This window comes from Crotalus tigris, unplaced genomic scaffold (genome assembly GCF_016545835.1).
Source record: "Crotalus tigris isolate CLP2741 ecotype Arizona unplaced genomic scaffold, ASM1654583v1 scf7180000017545.3456711, whole genome shotgun sequence".
In the NCBI taxonomy this organism is placed as follows: Eukaryota; Metazoa; Chordata; class Lepidosauria; order Squamata; family Viperidae; genus Crotalus; species Crotalus tigris.
In genome coordinates this window covers 428,180-453,605 of record NW_024096464.1, presented here as the reverse complement: position 1 = coordinate 453,605, position 25,426 = coordinate 428,180, and the positions used below count along the sequence as shown (strand labels likewise).

Below are 25,426 nucleotides of genomic sequence, written 5' to 3'. Positions count from 1 at the left end.
AAAGCTAATAGCTGAGTAGCAAGAACCTTCAGGCTGAACCTCCAACTGCTTTAGGATGCTGGTAAACATGATCCTCTTCCTCCAAATAAGCTTGATTATCATCAAAGCATTTAAGTAAAGCATTGCTAAGTGAAGATCATGATCATGACTATGCTTATGGTTTTATTTTCTTTCTTTCTTTTAGTGTTAGAAAGATATTACCTCAAAAAGCTGGGTGAGCCCAAATGGGGGGGAAGATTTCCAAGGAAGGAGGATAAAGGGCAAATCTTTCAGCTTTTTTATCCCACTTTCCAACTTTTGGAATGGTCATCTGGGCATTGGGATAATTAGCAAGAGAATGAATATTTGCATTTACATTCATTGGAAACAAGTAAGCAGACACTCATGAATACCTATGGAAAAGAATATGCTAGTGCTGGCTGTTTGCCTAACATGCTACCAGCCCTGAGTTGCCAGCTACTTGGGAGACAAAACCCCCCAAAGGTATGAAAATGATTAAAGTCTTGTCAAGTCAGGCTGCAGCTGACAGTCACAGAGCTGAACTTAATAACTTGCGGTTGATGTCTTTTGTGGAAGCACTGTTCTGCGGTGGAAAGCAGCTCAGGAAGATATTGTTTGTTTATGCAATCTCACCACTCTGAAAGAAGTGCTGTCCAAGGTTGTTGCTAAATTAAGATTACCTGTGGTTAAGTGATGTTTGATGGTCTGAGCGAGTCACTTTGCAACTGAACATTATTTCAATGCTAAAACAGAACCCATTATTTCACTTCATCTCTTCCTTCTAATACCACTGATTGCCACTCAGTGTCATAGTCCATTATTGCAATCAAGATGATGATGATGTTATCCATTCAGCTGAGTCTGACTTTTGGCAATTCTATGGGCCAGGTCTCTCCACAGCTCCTGATCTTGCACTATTTCTTTGAGTTTTTCTATGCTCTCTCTGGTATCAGCTTTGATAGTGTCCAACCATTGTGTTCTTTGACAGCCTGGTTTCCTTTTACTGCTAACTCTTCCAAACATAATTGCTTTCTTCAGTGATTATAATCAAAAAAGAAGAGCAATTTTTTGATGTAGCAGAAATCTGCTTTGCTCAGAAATGTGTAATGATTGAAGTAGAAATTCTAAGCAATTTGGCCTCATTTAGTGTTGGTAGACCTGGAGCATACATTGTCATCAGTCCCTATAGATACAGTACTTTCTTTGGTGCCTGCCAGACTCTGTCTCTGTAAAGTACTAACTTGTAAAGTGCTAACTTTTAGTATCACAATTTCCAATAATGCCTTTGAGATACAAAAACAGCTCCACCAGCTTTCTTAGGAAATAAAAAATAAAAAACAAAAAAATAAAAACAAAAACAGTGAGGTGCTGCTTTCCAGTGTTGTGTTTGGAAGTGTACCAAAAAACAGACCCCCCCCCCAAAACAGAGAGTTTATGTGTTGTGTGTGTTTGTGTGTGTGAGTGTGGGGGGGGGGGCTGCATAAAAGCATCATGGTAAATCTGTGCTTTTTAGCTGCTTATATCTATCATGACAACCCTTTGTGGAAAGTTTTTCTCTCAAGCAATATGTTCTCTGCATTCTCTCCAGCCCCAAATATGTGGATCTCTGCCAAGACCTGGACAAGACAGTCCTTGCTTGCTTCCACATATTACAATGACATCCTAAAGTTGCTCTGCTCCCGATTTATATGTTAAGATAATATAGAGAAAAAAATGGATATTTAACCAAATATATTTAATATTTATGAATAAAAGTATGTGAAACGGACAGCATGAGAATTAGAGTTTTGACTTTTCTGTCTAAAAGCAATTAATTCTGAAAATTCAAACCTTCAACCTTTAATGCTTGTCTGAATTGCCCTATGCTGCTGCTGCTGCTGCTGCTGCTGCTGGTGGTGGTTAAAACACTTTACATACCTCCTCCATTATTTATTTATTTATTTATTTTTTAAAAAAACAATCCTGCCCTTCTATTCCCTAGAATATACTTGAAATAAAAATCTGTGATGAAGACAGCCCATTCAGTGATGAGGAACTCTGCACAGTTACATTTGATATAGCAAATCTTCAGATTGAAGAAAGAGTTTGCAAGCATTTTGAATTGAACAAAGAGGTGAGAAATGCAATTAGATATTCAGAATGGGTGGTTACCGTACCAATAAATGTAAGTTTTCTGAAATGGGGTTTATATTTAATTGTTCATTGCACTGTATTTATTTATGAGACTTATATACCGCTTTAAGTGCAAGCACTCTCTAAGCGGTGTACACCAGTAAGCAATGTGTATATATATATATATATATATATATATATATATATATATATATATATATATATATTTACATTGCCCCCAACAATCTGGGTCCTCATTTTACCTACCCCGGAAGGATGGAAGGCTGAGTCAACCTTGAGCCGGTGAGATTTGAACCGCTGACCTGCTGAACACAGTCAGCTAAAGTGGCCTGCAGTACTGCACTCTAACTGCTGCGCCTATTTCACTTTTATTCACTATTGCCTTTGACTGACTGTTACACAGAGCAATTTTTCAAAAGTTGTTTCATTTAGAAACATACGCCTGAAATAATTGCTATTGGGAAATTATACCCTCATTTCACAGTAATCATTTCAAGCAGATGTGGAATCTCCAGCACAAGTCTTTTAATATAGAAATAAATGTGGCAAATATGGTCCCTTGATTTCTTATAAAAATGTGCAGGTTGGTTCAAGTTGGAAAGATCTGGTTTTAAGAATGTTCTATTTCTCTCAGAACAGACCAAACTGAGCATTTTCACAGAGATAGATTTCCCACAACAGGAAACAATGTTCTAATGGGTATTCGGAATGTTTCACCATAAAAATATTGATTAGCTAAATGTTGTCCTCAAATATACAAAGATTTGATTTTGAACAACATAAATAGCATGGATGAGATACTATAAAGGTGAAGTTGCTGCCAGAAATTGAAGTTCCGGTAAGCATATGAAGAAGCTAATATTTCAAACATTTGATTTCAATTTTAGAAAAATGAACTGCTAGATGTGGAATTCTATTTGGAACATATGTGAGTAAAAGTTGAATAAATGTAATAGTTGAGTTACAAGGTATAATTATTAGCTTTAATACCATGTAGTATGAATTGTAGTTAATTTTACTGCATTTGCAAATGTCTTAGTATAATTCTTTTTTCAAAATGGCAAAACCTTTCCCACATGTAATTTTTATATATCAGAGTATAGATAAATATTTTAAATGCTTGAATAGAATAGAGCTGGAAGGGACCTTGGAGGTCTTCTAGTCCAGCCTCCTGCTCAAGCAGGAGAACCTATGCCATCTAATATGTTTGGAATCTGGAAATGATTCTAAATATTCAGAAAAAAACATTTTAGTAAGTGAGCGAGAATTGAGTGAAACCAATTATAATTTGCTCACTTTTTCTCTCTCCTCTAGATCAGATATGTCAGAAAACCTTATAAGTAATGGAGTACTCTTGGTAGGTTCATTGCTTTTGTACTTATACTTACAATTTCTGTAGCCTGAGAAGATTCATGTGTAAAATGGTTGAAACCGGAAAATTCTCAAACTCTGAACATTCCAGTTACATTTGAAAAAGTTGTTTCAAGCTTGCAATGAGTAGCTTTGATCATTCTGAAACAAAACTACTTTGTTTGAAATTGAAAGCAAGTGTTCCAAATAAGACTTTTTAAAGTTTGGAATACTTCCAAGAATGACTGGAATAATGCATTTTGAAATGGAAACAACTATTTTGCACTTGAAACATTTTCCATAATTCCAGATGCTACTCTGGAGGATAGGATATTTTGAATAAATAAATACATGAATTGCTTAATAAAATATGACTCTGAAATAATGACTCTTAAAGTCAATCTATTGGCGTGTCTGCTTTTAAATTTCATATTTCTCAAGCACCAAGAACTTTGACCATGTTGGCTGATGATTATGGAACTTTTATAAGGATGAAATATGCTGATAAATGGTTCAACTTATTCTGTCATTTGATTTTTTTAAATTTTCTTTTAATTTCTAGTTTCCATTCTTCAAAACTTCTTCCAGTGTTGATTGACTGGACCATTTAGTGCACAGCATAGTTTTGATGCAACAGATAACTTTGCTAGGAGGAGAAGAGGACAATTTTAATACTTTATAACAATTGGATCCTACACAGCAGTTCAGAAATTATTGTAAGAAGCTACAGAAAAAAGTAGCAATCAGTTGAAAACAGCTTTTTCATTTCCTGTTAGTGGAAATATCCATGGCTCAAAAATCTTTGTGTGATAGGAATAACATATTTCCTTTCAACCAGATGTCAGTGAAGAGGGAGAGCATATATTTACACAATTTTTTTCTCCATCCACCTAGGTGTATGTAACTACATTTGAAATTCCTTTAAACAACGTGCAAACTTATTTTTGTAGCTTTTGAAAAGGGGGATAGGACAAAGCAGCTTAATTATCATTATGTCATATTAATGCCAAAAAAAGTCTGACAATCATTTGTACTGATCATGAAGCATAAATTAATACATAGTGATAATCATACCCTGTTTTCACTTCTTGAATAGTTGGAGGTGTGTATAATTGTCTTTTCCCTTGTAGTCTCGGGAACTTTGCTGCCTAAAAGTAGAAGTGAATCACAGAGGAAGGAAGAAAAAAAGAAAAAGTAAGATTTCTATTAGGATATATTGTATTTTTCTTCATTGGCTATAATATGGGTGTGAAACTATTTTAGAATAATAAAAGATGATATATCCAAAGACATGCTAGTTTCATGAGAATAGGAAATACATATATGTTTCATGAATGGACCTCTAATTTCCTACTTCTCTCAAATGGGTGAGACCATGTATCAAAATTCCTATATCACTCAGAGCACTCTACTTTAGGGCAACTAATCCTAATAACCAACTCATTTGCGTGCTGATGTACAGGTGTGGATATGAAATGAGTATTCCTGTCTTGCATAACATCTCATTAACTTGTAAAAAGAGATGAGCAGTTTAAAACGTGGAATAGTCTTGAATTATAGACAAGTGAGCTCCAGATCCCACTTAGCTATGAAGTTCAAGGAGGAGCTCTGAGAAAATCACTCTGTCCTGACCTACATTTGGAGGATAAAATGAAATAATGTACTGCAACCTACCCTAGGCATCCTGAAGAAAAGGAAGGATAAAAAGATTATCAATAAATACAGGCTTCTAGACTTATCATTCTGAAGTTTTCTTTGTGTTTTCTACTTTGCATTCAGAGCAAAACTTTGCATGTACACTGAGAGGATCTTATGAAGATGCACGGAATATTTTATTGGATTCAAGTTCCAGAAATGCCCCACCAAATCACACAACTTTCCACTATGCCAAGTATTGTAATCCCAAACTAGAGATGCAATTATTGAAGAAACGTTCCATTTGTGTGAGTTTTTACTGATATCTGGGGACAAATGTACTTCATATAACTAACTTCCATATTTCTGCATCTATAAAGTATAAATGTTACTTCGGATCCAAATTAAAAGACTGCAATAAGTCTATTGCTTAATTAATTTATTTTTGCATTTGCCACTGGGCATCATAGGAATTTGATTTTTTTCTGGAAAGGCAGGTCAAGCAGAAAGTTAGAAGTTATAGTTAAGAAAAGTTGATGATAGTGGTCCTGGAAAAGAACAAAGGGAAAGATAGAATAATAATATTCATGTCCAAAAATACTGATGGGCTTCCCTTTCCAGCTACTCCTATTTGCTGGAAGTTTATCTTCCAGATCACTTTTTCATACCTCAAAGAACTCATCCGTCTTTAGATGAAAAAGTAACAGTTCCCTACATTTTAGCTGCAGTTCCAAAAATGTTAGCTTTCATTGCAGTAAATAGCAAAGAAACAGAAATGAGATGTGTGCCCAACTCTGCTAGACTTTTATCCTCTCATTCGAGGTGCTTGTCCATCAATCAGTGCAAAATATAATAAGCCCCAATTTAGCTATGTTTGCGTGTGATTAAGATAAAGATATAATAAATGTTAGTTTCATTGGTCATATAATCTCTCGCTCCCTCCCTCCTCCCAACTACCAATCCTTCCACCCACCCATCTAATATTCCTTTTTTAAGATGCCAATTTTTTATTTTTACTACTGTATCTGGACTGCTAAATTATAAATGGCCATGAGATAACAACAAAGTATAGATGGTCCTCACCTTACAACCATTCATTTAGTGACCATTCAAAGTTACGACGACTCTGCAAAAAGTGACTTATGGCCATTTTTCACACTTATGACTGTTTGCAGCATCCCCATGGTCATGTGATCAAAATTTGGATGCTTGGCAGCTGATTCATATTTATGACGGTTGCAGTGTCCTGGGATCATGTGATCAGCTTTTGTGACCTTTTGACATACGAAGTCAATGCGGAAGCCAATTTCACCTACAACTGTGTTACTAACTTAGCAAGTGCAAGGATTTACTTAACAACTGTGGAAAGAAAGGTAATAAAATGGGGCAGAATTCACTTAACCATTGTCTTGCTTAGCAGCAGAAATTTTGTGCTCAGATATGGTCGTAAGTCGAGGGCTACCTGTATTGGAGTTTCTTATTTCTACTTGCCAGCCCCAGTGCTCTCTCAGAATTCAGCAGCCAAAATATGATAGCCATAATCTTAACGACATCTGTCTAGTTGGGGCCTTTTATGTCTAATTAAAATCAGTTATTTCAACCCCCCCATTTCACTTTATGTCCATTACTAGATATTCATCACAGCCACTGTTATGGTGAATACTACCTGGAATACTGTTATTTCAAAAACATCTCTTTTGATTATTTGCTTTTTTCCCCCTGCTTTAGAGTTCAAATTCTGGGAAAACACTCTCCTTCACCTTGCCTTTGTGTCGGGTTCCTTTGGGAGAGAGAGTACAAGTAGCAAATGTGAGTCCTTTTTGTGAACAATGTCCATTTAGTTTTCTGTACTGCTTCCTTATGTCCAACAGATATATATATATATTTGTTTTTTGAGGTTTTCATGGGTGTTTGTATGTAGGTCTTTGGTTATTCAGATTTTTTCCCGCATCAAATTGGAAGTGTCTTAGCGACGTTTCGACAAAGTCTCATTCGTCATCTTCAGGCTGGTGTTTTCGGCTTCGTGCTTCTAGGAGCAATGTCTAGGAGCACATTGCTCCTAGAAGCACGAAGCCGAAAACACCAGCCTGAAGATGACAAATGAGACTTCGTTGAAACGTCGCCAAGACACTTCCAATTTGACGTGGGAGAAAACCTGAATAACCAAAAACACACACACACACACACACACATATAAAATCATACTCATATATATGAGTATGGCCTAGAGGTTACTACAGCTGCCTAACATGCAGACAGCCCAGGTTCGAATCTCAGAAGGGTATGTCTGGTTGAAAAGAGCTAAAGAGTTCGAAATAGCTATTCCAGTTCTCCCTTAATTCTTTGCTAGCAATCCAAATTTTATATATTGTGTTTGAGACTGAGAATCTAGAACAGTCATGATTCATCAGCACAAGACTGGCTCAATCTGCTACTGCTGAAAGAAGCATTTTCACACCTATGTTCCTTTTGCTATTTAATTTTTTTTCTATATAATTGGGTTACATTTGTAGCTTAAGCACATGGAATTGCTATCATAACATTTAGCGTGCAAATCATATCATGATACTTGGAAGCAATCAGTTTTTCTCTTTGGAAAACTCACTTTTTAAACATTTAACATTAAGTTCCAGTTTCCTAGAATAATTAGCAGCTATCTGGCTGGTTTCTTCCCTCTAAAGAGACAATTTGCTTTAAGAATTTTTTTTTTGTAAAAATTTTTTTATTTTCAATTTTACATTACATTCATTAAAAATACTTCAGATAAAGAGTAAAATAAATTTATACACACAACTTTCGGTATTGCTCACCCATTTCCCCCCAAACCGCATCCACCCTCTAACCTCTTCTCTCACTTCCCTCTTTCCCTCTTCTTCCTCACTCTCCCCCTCTCCTCCTTCTCCTCAACCTTCATACTTACTTCTCCCCTTCCTCCTATCTTCTCACTCTGGATGCAGTCCAGGGGAATTGCCCGAGCAATTCCTCTCTCCAAATTAAAACATCAATATTATATACAATAAAACTATTTCTACTTATCTGAGCTATTTAACATCCAACCCATCCTCCCCCCACCCCCTCCCTCTGCCTCCCTCCCCCTCGACTTCCAAGAGCCAAGTACAGGATTATACAAACATATTAAACATAATCTATTTAAGTTTACTAATTATACAACAACCAAAATCATACTAACCCTTAACTCTCTTCAAACTTTAACTTCATAATTTTATAAACAAATCCATTACTCATAAAATAAATGAAACTTTGTAGTTCCATATTTCTTCTGAACATATTCTATCCATCTTCTCCATACAATAACATATCTCTCTTGTGAATGGTCCTTTAAATAAGCAGAAATTTTAGCCATTTCTGCTAAATTAGAAACCTTAAATACCCATTCTTCTAAAGAAGGCAGAGAGTCTTTCTTCCAATATTGACCCACCAATAATCTTGCTGCTGTTATTAAATTCAACATTAAAATAGTTTCTTTAGCATCAAAATCCACAAAAATACCCAAAAGAAATAACTGGGGAGTAAACTTAATCTTCCTTTTAAAAACCTTTTGAATGTTCCACCAAATCATAATCCAAAAGGCTTTAATATTTTTACAAGTCCACCAAACATGAAAATAGGTTGCATCCAAGCAACCACATCTCCAACATTTAGGTTGCAGGTTCGGGTACATACAAGACAACTTTTTAGGATCCAGATGCCATCTATAAAACATTTTATAAAAATTTTCCCTCAAATTTTGAGCCTGCATAAATTTAACATTTATTTATTTATTTATTTATTTATGAGACTTATATACTGCTTTAAGTGCAAGCACTCTCTAAGCGGTGTACACCAGTAAGCAATGTATATATATATTTACATTGTCCCCAACAATCTGGGTCCTCATTTTACCTACCCCGGAAGGATGGAAGGCTGAGTCAACCTTGAGCCGGTGAGATTTGAACCGCTGACCTGCTGAACACAGTCAGCTAAAGTGGCCTGCAGTACTGCACTCTAACTGCTACGCTACCTCGGCTCTTCTAATCCAAATTACCTCCCATAAATCCAATGAAATTGGTTCCTGAATATTCTGGGCCCATTTAATCATACAATCTTTTACTAACTCTGTTTCCGAATCCAATTTTATTAACTCATTGTAAATTCTTTTAATGTGAGCATATTTCTGATCTTTAATCTGAATTACCAAATTTTCATCTGCTAAAGTAATTCCCAGTTTCTTATCTAAGGTCCACCTCTCCACTGTTTGCAAATATTGAAACCATGATTGTAAAATATTTTCTTGCCTTAGCACATCTGAAGACTTTAGCTGCCAATCAGTACCCGACCAAATAAGTAATTCTTTATACAAAATATTATCAAAATTCACCCCCTTAGAAACCCCCTGAATTGCTTGTCCAGGAATCCCCCAAATAGGTATTTTATAATTTAACTTATAATAATACTTCTTCCAGACTCGAAGTAAAGCATTTCTTAAAATGTGTGACTTAAAAACCTTATCTACTTTCTTATCAAAAATTAAATATGCATGCCAACCATATAATAAATCCCAACCTTCAAGAACAAGAATATTTTTATTTGTTAAATTAAGCCAGTCACTTAAGTTAAAATGGCCGCATCATAATATAATTTCAAATTAGGTGCTTTAAGTCCACCTCTTTCTCGAGTGTCTTGTAAAAACTTAAACTTTACCCTTGATTTCTTCCCACCCCAGATAAATTTATTGATACCCTTCTGCCACTCATCCAAATTAGCATCCTTTTTTAAAATAGGTATCATCTGAAACAAAAAAAGAAACTTTGGTAGAACATTCATCTTTACTACTGAAATTTTCCCCAGTAATGATAATTGTAATTTTTTGCCAATCATTTAAATCTTTTTGTACTTTTACCCATAAGCGTTCATAATTATTCTTATACAATTTTCCATTAGATGTTGTAATATATATTCCTAAATACTTAACCTTATTAACTACTTCATAACCTGTTGCTTCTATAATATCTTTTCCCTTCATAGACATATTTTTCAATAATATTTTAGTTTTATTCTTATTCACCTTAAAACCAGAGACCTGTCCATACTGTGCTAAAATTTCAACCAAGTCTCTGACCGAATCTATTGGATGGGATAATGTCACAACCAAATCATCAGCAAAAGCTCTCAGCCTATAATCAATCTTACTTATTTTTATTCCTTTTAATTTAGATGAATCTCGAATTTTAATAAGTAAAATCTCCATTGTTAATACAAATAGCAAGGGGGATAAGGGACAACCCTGTCTCGTACCTTTTTCTATTTTAAATACATCTGTTAATCCCCCATTAATTATAATTTGTGCTGATTGTTGCTGATATATGGCCTTGAGAGCACACAAAAATTTGTCTCCAAAGTTCATTTCTTCTACGACTTTCAATAAAAATTTCCAGTCTAATTGATCAAAAGCTTTCTTAGCATCTATAAATATTAAAGCAGCAGGGATTTGGTTGTTCTTATCCAAATACTCTATTAAATTAACAATTTGTCTTACATTATTTTTCATATATCTTCCCATTATAAATCCAGATTGGTCAGTATGAATCAATTGTTTCAAAACCTGCATTAATCTATTTGCCAGTATCTTTGCAAAAATCTTATAATCTGTATTTAAAAGAGATATACCTTTATAAATTATTTTATCTATAGTCCTCGATTTCTGTTTCTTACGTAATTGATAAGCCAACCATCTACCAGGTTTATTTGCATTACAAAATGTACTGTGTTTCATATACCTCAAATTAGTTGCCATCTGATCCGCTATTAACATATTAAATTGCTCCTTAAGCAGAGTTATAGAAACCTTTAAGTTATTATCCATTGGGTTTGATATTAAAATCTTTTCTTTACATTTAATCTCATCTTCCAACTCTTTACGTTTCTGAATCTGTTTACGTCTATGAGCATTATTCATAGAAATCAAAATCCCTCTCATATATGCTTTACTAGAATCCCATACCATTGGCATCAAGGTACCCTTATTCATGTTCCAAGCAAAAAATTCCTTTAAATAAACTCTACATCTCTGTATATTCTCTTCATATCTAAATAAATTCTCATTCAACCTCCAAGACCTTCTAGTCCCTTCTTCCAGCAAAATTTCCAACCATGCAGGACTATGATCTGAAATTATTCTAGGAAATATCTTGGTATTCTTCACCCTAGAAAAGAAATCATTAGTAACTAAAAAAAAGTCAATTCTAGAATAAGATTGGTGCCTATCTGAAAAAAGGGTAAAATCTTTTTCTCAATGTTCTGTTTTCTCCAAGTGTCTCTAAGTTCCAAATCATCCTTTAAATCAAAAAAAGCTTTAGGAAGTCTTGCATGATTAGAAACTTTAGAAGAACCCTTCTTATCTTTACTTGAATCTAAAACACCATTCCAATCTCCCATCATAATAACTGACTGTAATCCAAAGAAATTAATTTCTGGTGAATCATCTTGTAGAAATATTTTTGTTGTTGATTGGGAGCATATAATCCAACAAGAAGAGTTCTCTTATCATTTATTAATAAATCAATAATGACATATCTTCCTTGTGGATCAAAATCAATTAGTTTCGGTGAAAGCTCCTTTCTCACATAAATAACTACACCTCCTTTTTTCTGCAAAGCAGGAGCTATGAAATGTACCCCCAGCCAAGGGTTAAACAAATATTTTTGATCTTTAGAAATAATATGAGTCTCTTGTAAACAAATAATATCATTTCTGTGTTGTTTCAAATAATGAAAGACTTTCTTTCTTTTCTGTGGTGAATTGAGACCGTTAACATTCCAGGTTAGAAGCTTTGCCATTCTTGGCAGGTTGAAGCCTTTGGAACAAAACCTCTAAATTTACAGTCAATGACCTCTTTGGCCTTGCTCCTCCCACTGGCTCCGAAGTAGACTGTGATGAAACTCCATCATCTATCTTTTGTTGTTGTTGCTGTTGTTGTTCTCTTTCTCTACGTTTATGAGCAGCACGTGTAATTCTCTGTTCCCTTGGGTCTTCCGTTATTTGCAAACTCTGTTGCATAGATTCAACCAATAATTCTTCTCCCCAAAATGGTATTGAACCTACAGCCAACTGTGCTTCTGCCTTGCTCTCATCCTTTTTTGATCTTGGAGATGGTGGTAGACCTCCTTTTAAAGCAGTAATATAGAAATCTCTTGCTTTTGAAATTGTATTAAGATGATAACGTGTACCAATATAGGTCACCACTATCTCCACAGGTATATCCCATCTAAATTGAATTTGTCATTTCTTAAGTTCTTCAGCCAAAAAAGCAAAGTCTTTTCTTTTTCTGAGAATTTTGGAAGGTATTTCCTTTAAAACTATCACATCCTGAGCTGCAATCTGAAATCTTTGCTTATAGAAAGCCTGTATGATTTCATTACGAAGTGATTTTCTAGCAAAATAAACCATCACATCTCTTGGTAATTTTCTCTGTTTTGCAACCCACGAATTGACTCTGAAGATCTTTTTTATATCTCTCAACATTCCTTCAGGATCACATTCCAAAATAGAAGCCAGTTCTGCTGCAATTTCTTCTTTCAAATTCTCCTGAACATTTTCCTTCAAGCCTCTTATTCTCAAAGCATACTCCATTTCTCTATATTGTGACATTATAATTTCATTCTGTGCAACATCCACATTATTTTCTATTTTTTCAACTCTGTCTTGTAATATTTCAACATTACCAACCACCTCATCCACACAGTCGTCAATCTTTTCTACAAGATTAGCAAGCCCCTGGAGTGCAAACACAATATCTTCCCTCAGCTCATTATTTTTTGGAGCCAGGAGCTCTGCTGTGTTTTGCACAGTCTTATCCAAAGCGTCTTGTAAATCCTAAGTGTAATTGCCTGAGGTGGAGGAGAAGGTGGGGAAGATTTAGGTTTAGGTTGTTGTACAGTCTGAGTTACTGGAGAAGAAATTGAAGTTTTAGGAAGAGAAAAAGGTCCAGGACGTTTTAAAGCCATTTTTTAAAACAGAAAAAAAATAATAATAAAATAGGAATAAAGGAGAAGAAAAAGCAATTTCCCCTTTAAAAAGAAGAATTTTCTTTAAGTAAACCAAGTCTATTACGTTGTTGAAACTTTGTTGCCAGTTAAAAATAGTGAATGGAAAGTAGAAAGTGAAAATTCTCAGACAAAAAAAATAACAAAGAAGGAGGATTCCTCCGCCATATTTCTTCACTCTGATTAAAGTAATAACAGGAGAAAATGTTAATTCTCACTGAGTTAAGTTTAAAATAAAATCATCCAATTCTTGTCTTCCTGACCGCTCTGTCTGCTTTTAAATTAACTTACAGTTTCCATTTAAGCAGCAGCAGTGGAAGCAGCACCTAGCTTTGTTCTCCTGCTGGAGAACAAAGGTGTCTAGGGAAGCCGAGCACACCCAGACTCCGAAGGAGCTCTCACTCTTCGTCTCCCAGGAAAAAATCTCTGGGAGATTAGTGAGGCTCTACTTCTATCCAGGAGAAGGCTCACCTTCCTCCTTTCGCCCGGGAGGAAGGTTTCAAGCTGCAAAACAGCTGATCGGCGCTGTTTTGTCAGCTTTTACACTTTCCTGTGACGGACAGCTGTCAGAAAGCCGCCATCGTCACGGCGCAGCCACCGGAAGCCAATTTGCTTTAAGAATTTTATATACAAAATATATCTGACAATGAAATATAGCATATAAATACAATCTAGATGCAAATTTTATGTTAGATTTAGTAAAAATATGTTCCCCATTCAGAAACCAATTTTATAGGAAGGTAGATCAACTAGCATTATTTTATTCTCTAAATATTTAATTTGAAAAAAAAAATGCTGTTCTCCTAAGGGTGGAATCATCATGTGCAGATGAATATGTAGCAATTTGAAGAGCTTGCTGACCAATTTGTAGGATCATCCAATAAATATTTTGGTTTTTTTATTTTCACGTAGACTAAGAAAGCAAGAGAGCAAACCATACTTTTGAAATGATACAAATATTAAATATGATTTAGAATCATTCATTGCTAAGTGCATTCCCTTTTTCTTTTAGGATAAAGCACATGAGGTCTTTGTGACAACAGCAAACTGGTAACCATTTATTTCTTATTTTTAAAATGATTTCTGGTAATTTAATAGTTCAGTTTTGTCACCTTTTAGAAACCAGATCAATTAGTTTGACCTTTTCCCATCTTGCCCACCAAAGAGATAAATAAACATCTAATTCTCATTCTGCACTTCTTCCGTGTTTAGCCAGGAATGCAGGGTTAGGAATGGTGAAGTGTCAAAAAAACAACCCCCCCCCCAAAAAAACCTCTCAACTTGTTTTAAACCAGAGCTGAAATAAACATTTGCCAATATTCAGAATGTGGTATAATTCCACATATTGTCAGAATAACAGAACAGAGTAACAGAGTTGGAAGCAACCTTGGAGGTCTTCTAGTCCAATTCAAGCAGGAAACCCTATACCATTTCAGGCAAATGGTTGTCCAATCTCTTCTTAAATTTGACAATTAAGAAATCATCTCTGATTATAATTTATGTCTGCAATTTAAACTCAGTGATATTTGTAGAGTTATACTTTTATAGTCATAATGATTTAGTGTGGTCTAGAAAGTCTTTCATTTCTCTTTTTAAATAGCAATAATGAAAATTGAAATATTGGTCACCTACGAAATACAAAATAAAATTTCAAGTTAATTGCACATGTTAAGCCATTTCAGGTATTACTATGAATATAATTTCTTCATAGCCATGCTCCATGCAGCTCTATATGGTATCTCTTTGCTTTCTGACTGCTAGGTCTGACTGACGCTTTTGATTAATTCTAATTGGAATTCTGAAACTATGTTTATTAATTCCAAATTCTGCTACATACTAACCAAAATGTGCCATTTTTTAGCATTCACAGAGCATATTTAATCACAAGGAAGCCAAAGACTGTAACTGGAGATACATGGAAGAAGGAGAAATAAATATTTATGTTTTCTACCTGGAGCAATTTAACATGCAAGTGAATCCAACAAAGAATATTACACAATTACAGGCAAACATTCACAGTAGAGCCAAATATTCTCTCTTTTCACACTTACAAGTTATCTTGATAGACAGCTACACAGCTTACACAAATTGTGAATTGTCAAATATTCTCCCCCTTTGATGCTTACAAATTATGCTGGTAAACAGCTTGCACAAATTGTGAATGTGTTCAAATCACGATGCTTTCATTAGCATGCATTATGATATGAGTTTCTATTATCTAGCCAGAAAAGCCTTGATATGCGTTTGGGCTTTGATCTCTGTCCAGAGGAACAGGATTTCATCTGTCAGCGCAAGAAATATGTTGCTGCTGCTTTGAAAAATGTTCTTCGGCTAGAAGGAGAACTGCAGATGAATGAGGTATGACCTGTCACAAAGCAACATAAAAGAAGCAAAGAAAGTGGTGGTGATGGGTAAGGCTGCCATATACACATACATACATACATACATACATACATACATACATACACACACATATATCAGATATACATATATACATACATATGTATATATACATACACACATACACATACATACATACATATACATACATACATACACACACACACACTGAGAGACACACATATATACTAACGCACAAGAGACACATACATATATACTGACACCTTTGGAGAATAGCTTGACTCCCTCTTCTTTGTGGCAACCCCGAGATATTGAAACACTGCTATCACGTCACCCCTAATCCTTCTTTTATTAAAATAGACATACCCAATCCCAGCAACCATTCTTTATGCTTTAGCCTCCAGTCCCCTGATCATCTTTGTTGCTCTTCTCTGTACTCTTTCTAGAGTCTCAACATCTTTTTTACATCATAGTGACCAAAACTGGATGCAAGTGTGGCTTTACCAAGGCATTATAAAGTGGTATTAACACTTCATATAATCTTGATTCTGTGCCTCTGTTGATGCAGCCTAGAATTGTGTTGGCTTTTTTGGCAGCTGCTGCACACTGCTGGCTCATATTTAAGTGATTGTCCACTAGGACTCCAAGATCCCTCTCACACTTGCTACTATTGAGCCAGGTACCACCTATGCTAAATTAAAAAAAATTAAAGTAATAGTAAAAGTAAAAGAGTGATAATACATGGAGATTCCCTGGAAGAGCTTCTGGAAGCTACAGCAAGTATAAAATATAGGCAATTACTCTTGATCCATACATGCTCCTTTATTTCTGGGTTCAGTTCCAGATGCTGGTTGTAACCTATAAAACTCTTCCTGGTATTGGACCAGGTTATTCGAGGGACTGCTTCTGCATGATTAAGTCCACTTTTCCCATTAGATCTAGTAGGAGAGTCATGCTCTGTTCCCCATTTATTATGGAGTGCAATCTGACATGCTCAAGATGTCATGCCTTTTCTGTCATGACATGTACTGTTTGGAACATCATTCCCCTAGAGCAGGGGTAGGCAACCTTGGCTCTTTTATGACTCATGGACTTCAACTCCCAGAATTCCTGAGTTGAAGTCCACGAGTCATAAAAGAGCCAAGGTTGCCTACGCTTGCCCTAGAAATTAGATTCATCCTGATCCTGGTGGCCTTAAATATTTTGTTTTGTCATTGGGTCTGGGGAACAGGGAGTGGATTTGACCCCATACCTTGGTTATGTTAACTTGTGATCGATGGATCTATTTTTACCCAGCTGCTGTTTTATTTCTGTTGGTTTTCTTTGTCTGTTTTATAATATTTTTATAATTTCTTTTAATGCTGTTAAAGGTTACCCAGAGTCATGAACATGAAATGAATATCCATATAAACTGAAATAATGAATGAATTTTATCAATTTGTCTAAAAAGAGCAAAAGCTACATCATATTAAAAAAAATTGAAATGCGCTAGATTATAGGCACCAAACGATTTTAGACTTTATTAGAAGCTTGAATAGATATGGGCCTTTTTACAGTAATGGAACCAAGACTGATATTTTTTCATTTTATTTATATCCTGCCTTTATTATTATTTTTTATAAAGAACTCAAGGTGGTGCCATGTGAGGTGAGTTGGGCTGAGAAAGATTGACTGGCCCAAGGACACCCAGCTAAAACGGGATTAGAATTCATATTCTCCCAGTTTCTAGCTTGATGCCTTAACCACTAGACAAAACAGCCTCCCAATTGGAAGTTGGAATAAGGAAAGTCTTGAACAATGGACAGGGTAAAAGCATTTAATGGAATTTAGAGATCGTTGAGAGTTTCTACACTAGTGTCTGGTGTCTTTCTGCCACCATATAGTGATTTATCATTAACATGGAAAGGCTGAGTGATAGGGATGTGGTTGTTTTCTCTATTTCTGCTCATTCTTACTGGAGTGGTACACACTGAGCAAAGAGTCTCTAATCCAATTATTGTAGTAGCTGTGATTATTTCTCAATAGGGCAGGTCCTAGGGGTTTATCAGTGAATAGCTGTTTGACATAATGTTTTAAAAAATAGACTTAGCTTCCCAAGTGTTTTCAGGGATGATTTAGTGAAAACCCAGGGCTTTTTTTTTATCATAGAACGCCCAGAACGGAGTTCCGACATCTTTTTTGGATGGAACCTTGTAGGGTAGGCAAGGCGGATTGTATGACATGTATGAGTTCTGGCACCTTTTTTTTTTTTTTTTTTACAAAAAAAAGCACTGTGAAAACCTATTGCAATGTTTGAGTTTGTGAGCCATGTATAGAAAGTACTAATCTCATGTAAGCATGCTCCCAAAGGTGCAACTGGACTTTCTTGTTTCTTCAGAGCTGAAGGAGGTTCTTGGATGAGAAGCAAAATGTCTTCAGAGAAAAACAAGAAAATCCAGTTGTCTCATGAAAAAACATCTTTGGGCTAACTCTGACTTGGATGACTGAGAATCTCCATAGTGTGCTGTCGTACACCCATGGTGGGAACTAGAAAATTGCTTGATAAGGTCTCTAGATATTATGCTTGAGGTTTGTGGATTTTTCCATATATTTTCCTTTAAGCTTGCTTGCATTATTCTGGGACAAGGGCCATTAACATCTACCTGTTTTTTTTTTAAAAGAAACATTTCTTGTGGAAATGATGCCATTTTGCACAATAATATGTATAATAATCCTAGTTTCATTTCAGTTAGCTCGTAGTGGGTTATATATACATCTGCCTCTTTTATTCAAACATGATTTTTACTTGGGAACCGAAGCATTTAATTGTATTTATACCTGTGTTTATTTAGGTTCCAGTAGTGGCTCTGATGACTACAGCTGGGGGAGTAAGATCAATGACAGCCATGTATGGGAGCCTATTAGGTTTCCAGAAACTCAATCTCTTGCACTGTGTTTCATACATCACTGGTTTATCTGGCACAACATGGTAAGGAAGCCATGAACAACATTACTGAGAGAATGTGGGTACCAGGGGGAGAGTTTTCATTTGGATCATCATGGGGAATTAAAGGTTAAATATTTTCTCCTCAAATATTCACTCCTGGGGAAATTTGTAGTCCTTTGGCCTATAATTAAATTAATGAACAAAAACTAGACCAAATTACGAATTGTGCTCTAATGTTATATTTTCCCGTCCTTCCGTATTTCTTTTTCTTCCATCCTGAATTAGTACAGAATTCTTTCCCATGAGATGGACATGATTCTTTTGCTAATGCAATCAAACGCTGCAATAGTTTCTTTTGCAGTCAATTAAAAAAGAAACCAACCTGAATTTTTTTTCTTCTATAAATCTAATTTGGGAAGTCAATTCCTTGCATTCCTTGTTACATAGAAGTTTTAATAAAGGAAAATTTGTAGCATTTTATCCAAATACCTTAAACAAATACTTGAATCCCTCTAACTGTCCTTTTTTGGCATGCTGCATTTTGCTTATTAACAGGCAACAGTTTAGGTTAATGTGATGGGAAAATTGAAATAATTATGAAAGAATCTATACATATAAAATTTTGCTTTCTGGTCAGCTCATGACAATTCCCATTGCCAGTTTTTTCAGAGATGCCAGAGTTTTCTTTGTGCTCACTGCTGCAGTGTTCCCCTTCTCTTCCTGGCCCCTCTCCATAATTTTACACCCTATATGTGTTCATATAAAGTGCATTCCTTTCCTGGATATTTAATATTTAGTCAGTATGCGATAATATTCTCTGGGCCACTTGATAGAATTGTACAGACCAACATGATGAAGGTAGAGATAAGTTGGTAAATGGCTATGTTTGTTTGCCCATAGAGAAGAATATTTGTAGGTCAGGGTTGAGATGAGGGTCCTTGGTGCTTTGTGAGCTTGAATATTTTCTTGCAGACATCATTATTTGTTGATGATGTTACCTAGTTTGGTTAATGAAATGTCTGCAAGAAAACAATTAAGATCAATGTCAAGGTTCTGACTGACAAACCCAACCAAGTAGACATTTTCGAGACATTCTGATCTCTTAATGTAAAACTTTATTGAGTACATCACTTTGGCACAAATGAAAGCAAAACTAGGTCTGGCAAGACCCCTCCCAAACCCATAGAGTAAAAGCATTTTATTCTCCCTCCTCCCTCTTGGTTAGGTCATGTTGCCCAATCAAGTAGAAAAATATTGTTATGAGAAAGTGTCTCTGGGTCTAGCCAGTTGCCTGGTGGACTGTCCTTGAGTCTCACGGTCTGACTTTTTAATCTTTGAAGACTGCATTCCAATCCCTTCCCCTCCCCCCGAGTTCATTGGCAAGCCGAGTAGCAGAATTTGTTGCACCAGCAAAACTGTGCTTCGACACTCAGAGAGCACCAAGGACCCCTTATGTCTGTTTATTCAAAATTACTATTTAATCGAAACATAAAAGCTGGTTTTTATCTATTTGTTTGATTGATTTCTATAGTTGCCCATCGCAGTAAATAATTCTGGGTGGCTTACAATTCAAATTCCTTTTCTTAGGAGTATGATAAATTTATATAGAGATCCATATTGGTCACAGAAGAATCTAGAAGGTGTGATCACTGATGTTCGGAAACAAGTGATGAAGAATAAACTGTGCTGTTTTAGTGGAGACCACTTGAAATATTATGAGAAGGAAATATTGAACAGATATGATGAAGGTCACAAGCTATCATTTTCAGATCTCTGGGGACTAATACTTGAATCCATGTTTCATGATGAGGTACTATATTCAAATGTTTTCCTTTAAAGATAATATAAATTATAGAAAAATACAGGGAATGGTCCTTGCTACTGTTTCTTTAATTATATGAAGACAAAAAAAACCAGACAAAATATCAATTGCCTATATACTGGCTTGTTTGTCCATTCCACACTATCTACTATCACCTAGTAGCAAATATCTGTCACAGATTAGCTAAGAAGACTTGAATAGTTATCTGGAGCCTTCATAAATTCAAGAAGAGTCCTATTTCACAGAAGATAAACCTATGATGTTTTGTGAAAACAGAATTACACGAGGAAGTACTAATCAACATTGTATTTTCATATTAAAACATTTTTTTAAAAAATACATGCACAATATTGCCTTACCAACCTAGTGAAATGATAGATCACACCACAATTATTACTAAAACTTATTTTTAGATATAATGGAATAAGCATGAGCTCAGCTTTGCTGCTTTCTTATTTTTAACTCATATCTGTATCCTGAAATCAAAAAACATCTGTTGAGATGATTGAGCACAAATGGCATAAGAGATGACCTTCAGAAACTTATTATCAAGTTTCATTTTTAAAATTTTTATTTATTTGTTAAATTTGTTTGCTGCCCATCTCTCCCATTCATTGTAAACTGTCCATTATAATATGCTAATTTATATTAATCAATCAGAATAGAGCTGGAAGGGACCTTGGAGGTCTTCTAGTCCAGCCCCCTGCTCAAGCGGGAGAGCTTATACCTTATATATGTTTATCTGAATTTCTGATCAGGATTTGGATGATCATTTCCAAATACAAGTATGATCTTGAAAAGAATTGGATACAAATGACAGCAATATTTGTTTTTTTCCCTGTCTTTTCCTTTTCTACTAACGTTTGTTTTTCTTGCACAGCCAGATCCCCATAAGCTCTCAGATCAACGACAGGCAATAAATCTAGGTCAAAACCCTCTTCCTATCTACCTTTCTCTTAATGTCAAGAAAAGATATAGCACTTTAGATTTTAAAGGTAAGATACTATTTTCAAAATATGACTTTAATTTGAAGGCTAAATGCCCATAAAGTTTATTGACCAAAAAAGAAAAATCATAGTGATCTGCTCTAGCCTGCCCCTACAGTATTCCCTGGTATCTGTCTCTCATCTGGGTATGATACTGCTTAGTCAGACAAGATCACCCAAGGGCTCTTACCTTCTCCGGCTAATTTGATTCGGGAAATCACAAAAATAGCATGCATAAATATAAGCCCATAGCTTTTATATCAAAATTTAACATAAAACATTATCTATTGAGTGGTGTTAATAAGCTTTGTTAGTTGTGCTAATGAAGACAAAATTAAAACATGCTTACCGAGTGTAGCCCGAATTAATCATTTTGGTAACTCTTGGGAAAATAATTTGCAAATCTGTGCATCTTACTCTGAATGCACATTCAAACTACAGTATACATCAAATTGACTAGATCAACGGTTCTCAACCTTTGTGTGACGGCGACCCCCGTCACACGGACGCGCCGCGCATGCGCGGTGTTGCCCCCATGCGCGGCGCGCATGCATGCCGCCGCCCCCTGAGGGGGAAAAATGGCGGATCGCGTTGTTTGGCGACCCCCATAAAATGGTCATTCGACCCCAAATGGGGTCGCGACCCATAGGTTGAGAACCACTGGACTAGATCCTCAGAATATCAAGAATAATTTAAACATTGAATTTAAGCCAGATTATCCAATTATGACAGATTGTAGTGAGTTTTGCTGGAAAATTACAGATAATACCTTTTACTTAGATGGGTTGGAGAACATTGAAAAATAATTGATCTGATACATTGATGAATGAATAGCATACAGTAAAGCCTAGACCAGTGGAGGCAGTTTAATCCTTATACATGGTATAAAATAATGGCAAAGCCTTGGGCTGAATTTTGTATGGACCCCTGCATCATGGAAATCTGTCTTAGAATCCAGGCTAGAGAGGGGAACAAGTACATTCTGTATGAATATACTTTTGTGACTGTTTATTTCTCACTGAACTGACTTTTTTTTTCAAATTACCAGCAGTCATAGCCCGAAAAGGAATTGTATCTGTGTGATCTTATGTTATATAAATATAATTTTTCTCTACAGTATACATAACCAATTTTTTAAGATTGCTGATTATTAGTTTGTATATACACATGTGGCTCTCTGTGTTTATGTCTCTGTGTATTTGTGCTATATCTGCAGAATGGGTGGAATTCACACCCTATGAAGTGGGCTTCTTGAAATATGGAGCATTTATTAATGCAGAGAATTTTGGAAGTGAGTTCTACATGGGTCACTTGATGAAGAAGATTCCAGAATCCCGGCTTTGTTTTATGCAAGGTAATTTAGCTAAACAAATAAATTAGATTCTTGACTTTCATATGGCAAGAATGTACTATGTATCCAATTTTTATACATTTTCGATATACATATTAACACAAATTGCTTATGTAGTTTTTTTATATTAATTACTGAGCAGTGGGAAGCAGTACAAAACCTCCTACAGTAGCTACTATAACTCTTAATAGCTAATATCTATATACGTTTTAAGGGGAGATGGTTTTGAAACCTCTAGCACAGTGGTTCTCAGTCTATGGGTCGGGACCCCATTTGGGGTCGAATGACCATTTCACGGGGGTCGCCAAACAAGGTTGTCCGCCATTTTTTCCCCCTTTTCTTTGGCCACGCCCCTGGCACCCAGTGATGTATAAGTGGTTGGGGGTCACCACAACATGGAGAACTGTATTATGGGGTCGCAGCATTAGAAAGGTTGGGAACCACTGCTCTAGCAGAAGGTCCAGGCCAACAAATATTAAAAAAACCCTCTCTCTAGTATAGGAACATATACTGTAGAAAAAAAGGGCATATGAATAGCTTCTATTCTTTTTGCTATGATTTCCATCTTAGGTAATGGGAATACCATGTACTGAAAGGTCTACTAAGTTCTTGTTAAATATTCTTTGTTTCCCAGGCATGTGGAGTAATATCTATTCCCAGAACCTTCTTGATGCCTTATATTTAGCAGAACATTCAGAAGATTTCTGGCATAGGTGGACAAGACCTAGAATGTATGAAATCGGTCAGTAGACTGTTATTTCTCTTTTGATTAATTTGCCCTTGAGTGATATGCACATCCATTAAAAACATATTCAATACATAACAAAACATACCCCCCCGAAAACTAAAGTCAAAACAACAATGAAACAACGTGATTTTTAAAATCAAGAGAAAACCAGTCATAATTTAAAGCAAGCAATGTATTCAAAATAATTTTAGATCAGGGTCCTCAAATTCTTCAATTCATTGACTCAAATTGTTCATCAACTCCCAAACTTTTATTATAGAAAACAATTTAATTAATCTACTTTAACTACTACTAACAATTCAAGGCCACTCTCATTGGTAGCTGACTCTGGTCAACATTGCCTTGCTGCTAGGCACCTCACCTTCAGGACAAGGGAGAGATACCCCCAAAGATTAATTGACTCCAATCAACATTCCATTATTTATTGTATAAATCCCAAATATTTATTGATCCCTTGGATAGACCTACAGTATCAACTCTTGGGGTTCAATACTGACCACTTTGGAGAACCCTTCTCTAGATGGACTGAATTCTGTGTTTCCAATTAAAAAAGAACTATAACGTAATTTTGTCCTGGGCCAGTGCAGAACTTTGAGGAATATGATCCATGGGACATTTATTAAAGGCCAATTCCAGCCAGGGCCTGAACTTCCATACCTCTTGCCTGGCAAATGTAATACAGACATGGCAGCAGTGTGCTAAAGTATTGGACTAGAGTTAAGAGACTGTATGGTCAGTATACTAGAAGGCCCATCCAAAGGAGAAAAGTAAGAATATTGTGAAATTTATTTTTCTACAAAATCAAAATTTGGTAAAATGGCAGTTACTGAATTTGCCCTTTTAAGTAACATTCAATTTTATCTGACATTTATCTTGGCAAACTGCAGATAACCTCTTAAATTGTTTTTTTTTTTTTTGGCCCTTTCAAGAATACAACTGGTTGTTGCAGGATCCAATCTGGGTTGGTCATCGGAACCAGAGGTTTCATCTTCTATGCTTTTGGACTCCTGCTGGAGCCCCCATCCTCGGGGAACTTCTCTCTCACCAAATGCATTGCCTCTCTGAATGGGTTGTTTGAATGATGAATCTAAATAAAGCTTTCTCTATTTTACAGCAGAAGATATTCCCCCTTGGTTACCTAAGAGACCATATGTGCAGCCAACACGACTTTTCATCCCTAATGGTTCTGTGTCAGATGTGATTAGAGATGTTATAACCCTGCGTCCAGTTGTTGCATGCTTTCCCAATTTTTTGAAAGGTCTGCAGCTGAACAATAAATACTTGGAGAACAACAGGTTTTCTATGTGGAAAGGTAATATAGACAAAATTTCTTTATTTTCTCTCTTTACCTTCCTCATTCTGTTCATAGTGATTATTTCTCATGATTCTGCACCACCACCACAATAATATATAGACCGGGAGATTGTAGAAAACAGACCTGTGCAAAAAGAAATTAAAAGTGGAATAACTTAAAAAAAGTGTGACTATATTGTTTGACAGTATTATTTGCTTTTTATTTTTTATTTTTCTCTTGCTTTCTTTTTTTCCCACTGAAAAAAAATCTTAAGTCATATGTTGATCAATAAGAATATGAATAATCTGTTGCTGGAAATCAGTTATAAATTCTCTTTCAAGAGCTAAGTGATCATTTTTTTAGTCAATTGCCATATATGAAAAATCCATAATTCTTGATTGTTGTTGTTGTTGTTGTTAATTGTGAAGTCGTGTCCGACCCGTCACGACCCCATGGACAATGTTCCTCCAGGTCTTCCTGTCCTCCATCTTCTGGAGTCCATTTAAATTCACACCTACTGCTTCAGTGACTCCATCCAGCCATCTCATTCTCTGTCGTCCCCTTCTTCTATTGCCCTCAATCTTTCCCAACATTAGGCTCTTCTCCAGTGACTCCTTCCTTCTCATTAGGTGGCCAAAGTACTTGAGTTTCAATTCTTGATACTAAATTCCAAATTTCAAAAACATGGTCAAGAAACACATGAATGCATAACAAATAACAATGCCATCAATATAAAGTTTGAAGTAATATTAACCACTATATTAACAATATTACTTAC

The 25,426-nt window shown here is 35.6% G+C and overlaps 1 protein-coding gene across 2 annotated transcripts in view; it reads left to right on the top strand.

The window, feature by feature from the left end:
* Window positions 1–25,426, top strand: part of LOC120300015 (cytosolic phospholipase A2 epsilon-like) — a 51,279-nt gene that overhangs the window by 17,513 nt on the left and 8,340 nt on the right. The window contains exons 7-20 of one of the 2 annotated variants that reach the window (XM_039325594.1): window positions 1,982–2,113; window positions 3,021–3,061; window positions 3,448–3,490; window positions 4,614–4,677; window positions 5,263–5,426; window positions 6,847–6,927; window positions 14,173–14,210; window positions 15,383–15,518; window positions 18,353–18,489; window positions 20,035–20,257; window positions 21,150–21,264; window positions 22,472–22,609; window positions 23,241–23,348; window positions 24,472–24,666. In XM_039325594.1, the coding sequence (XP_039181528.1) occupies window positions 1,982–2,113; window positions 3,021–3,061; window positions 3,448–3,490; window positions 4,614–4,677; window positions 5,263–5,426; window positions 6,847–6,927; window positions 14,173–14,210; window positions 15,383–15,518; window positions 18,353–18,489; window positions 20,035–20,257; window positions 21,150–21,264; window positions 22,472–22,609; window positions 23,241–23,348; window positions 24,472–24,666 (1,615 nt within the window). Of the gene's footprint in view, window positions 1–1,981; window positions 2,114–3,020; window positions 3,062–3,447; window positions 3,491–4,613; window positions 4,678–5,262; window positions 5,427–6,846; window positions 6,928–14,172; window positions 14,211–15,382; window positions 15,519–18,352; window positions 18,490–20,034; window positions 20,258–21,149; window positions 21,265–22,471; window positions 22,610–23,240; window positions 23,349–24,468; window positions 24,667–25,426 lie in introns of both variants that reach the window. The other variant, XM_039325518.1, reaches the window with a different exon arrangement.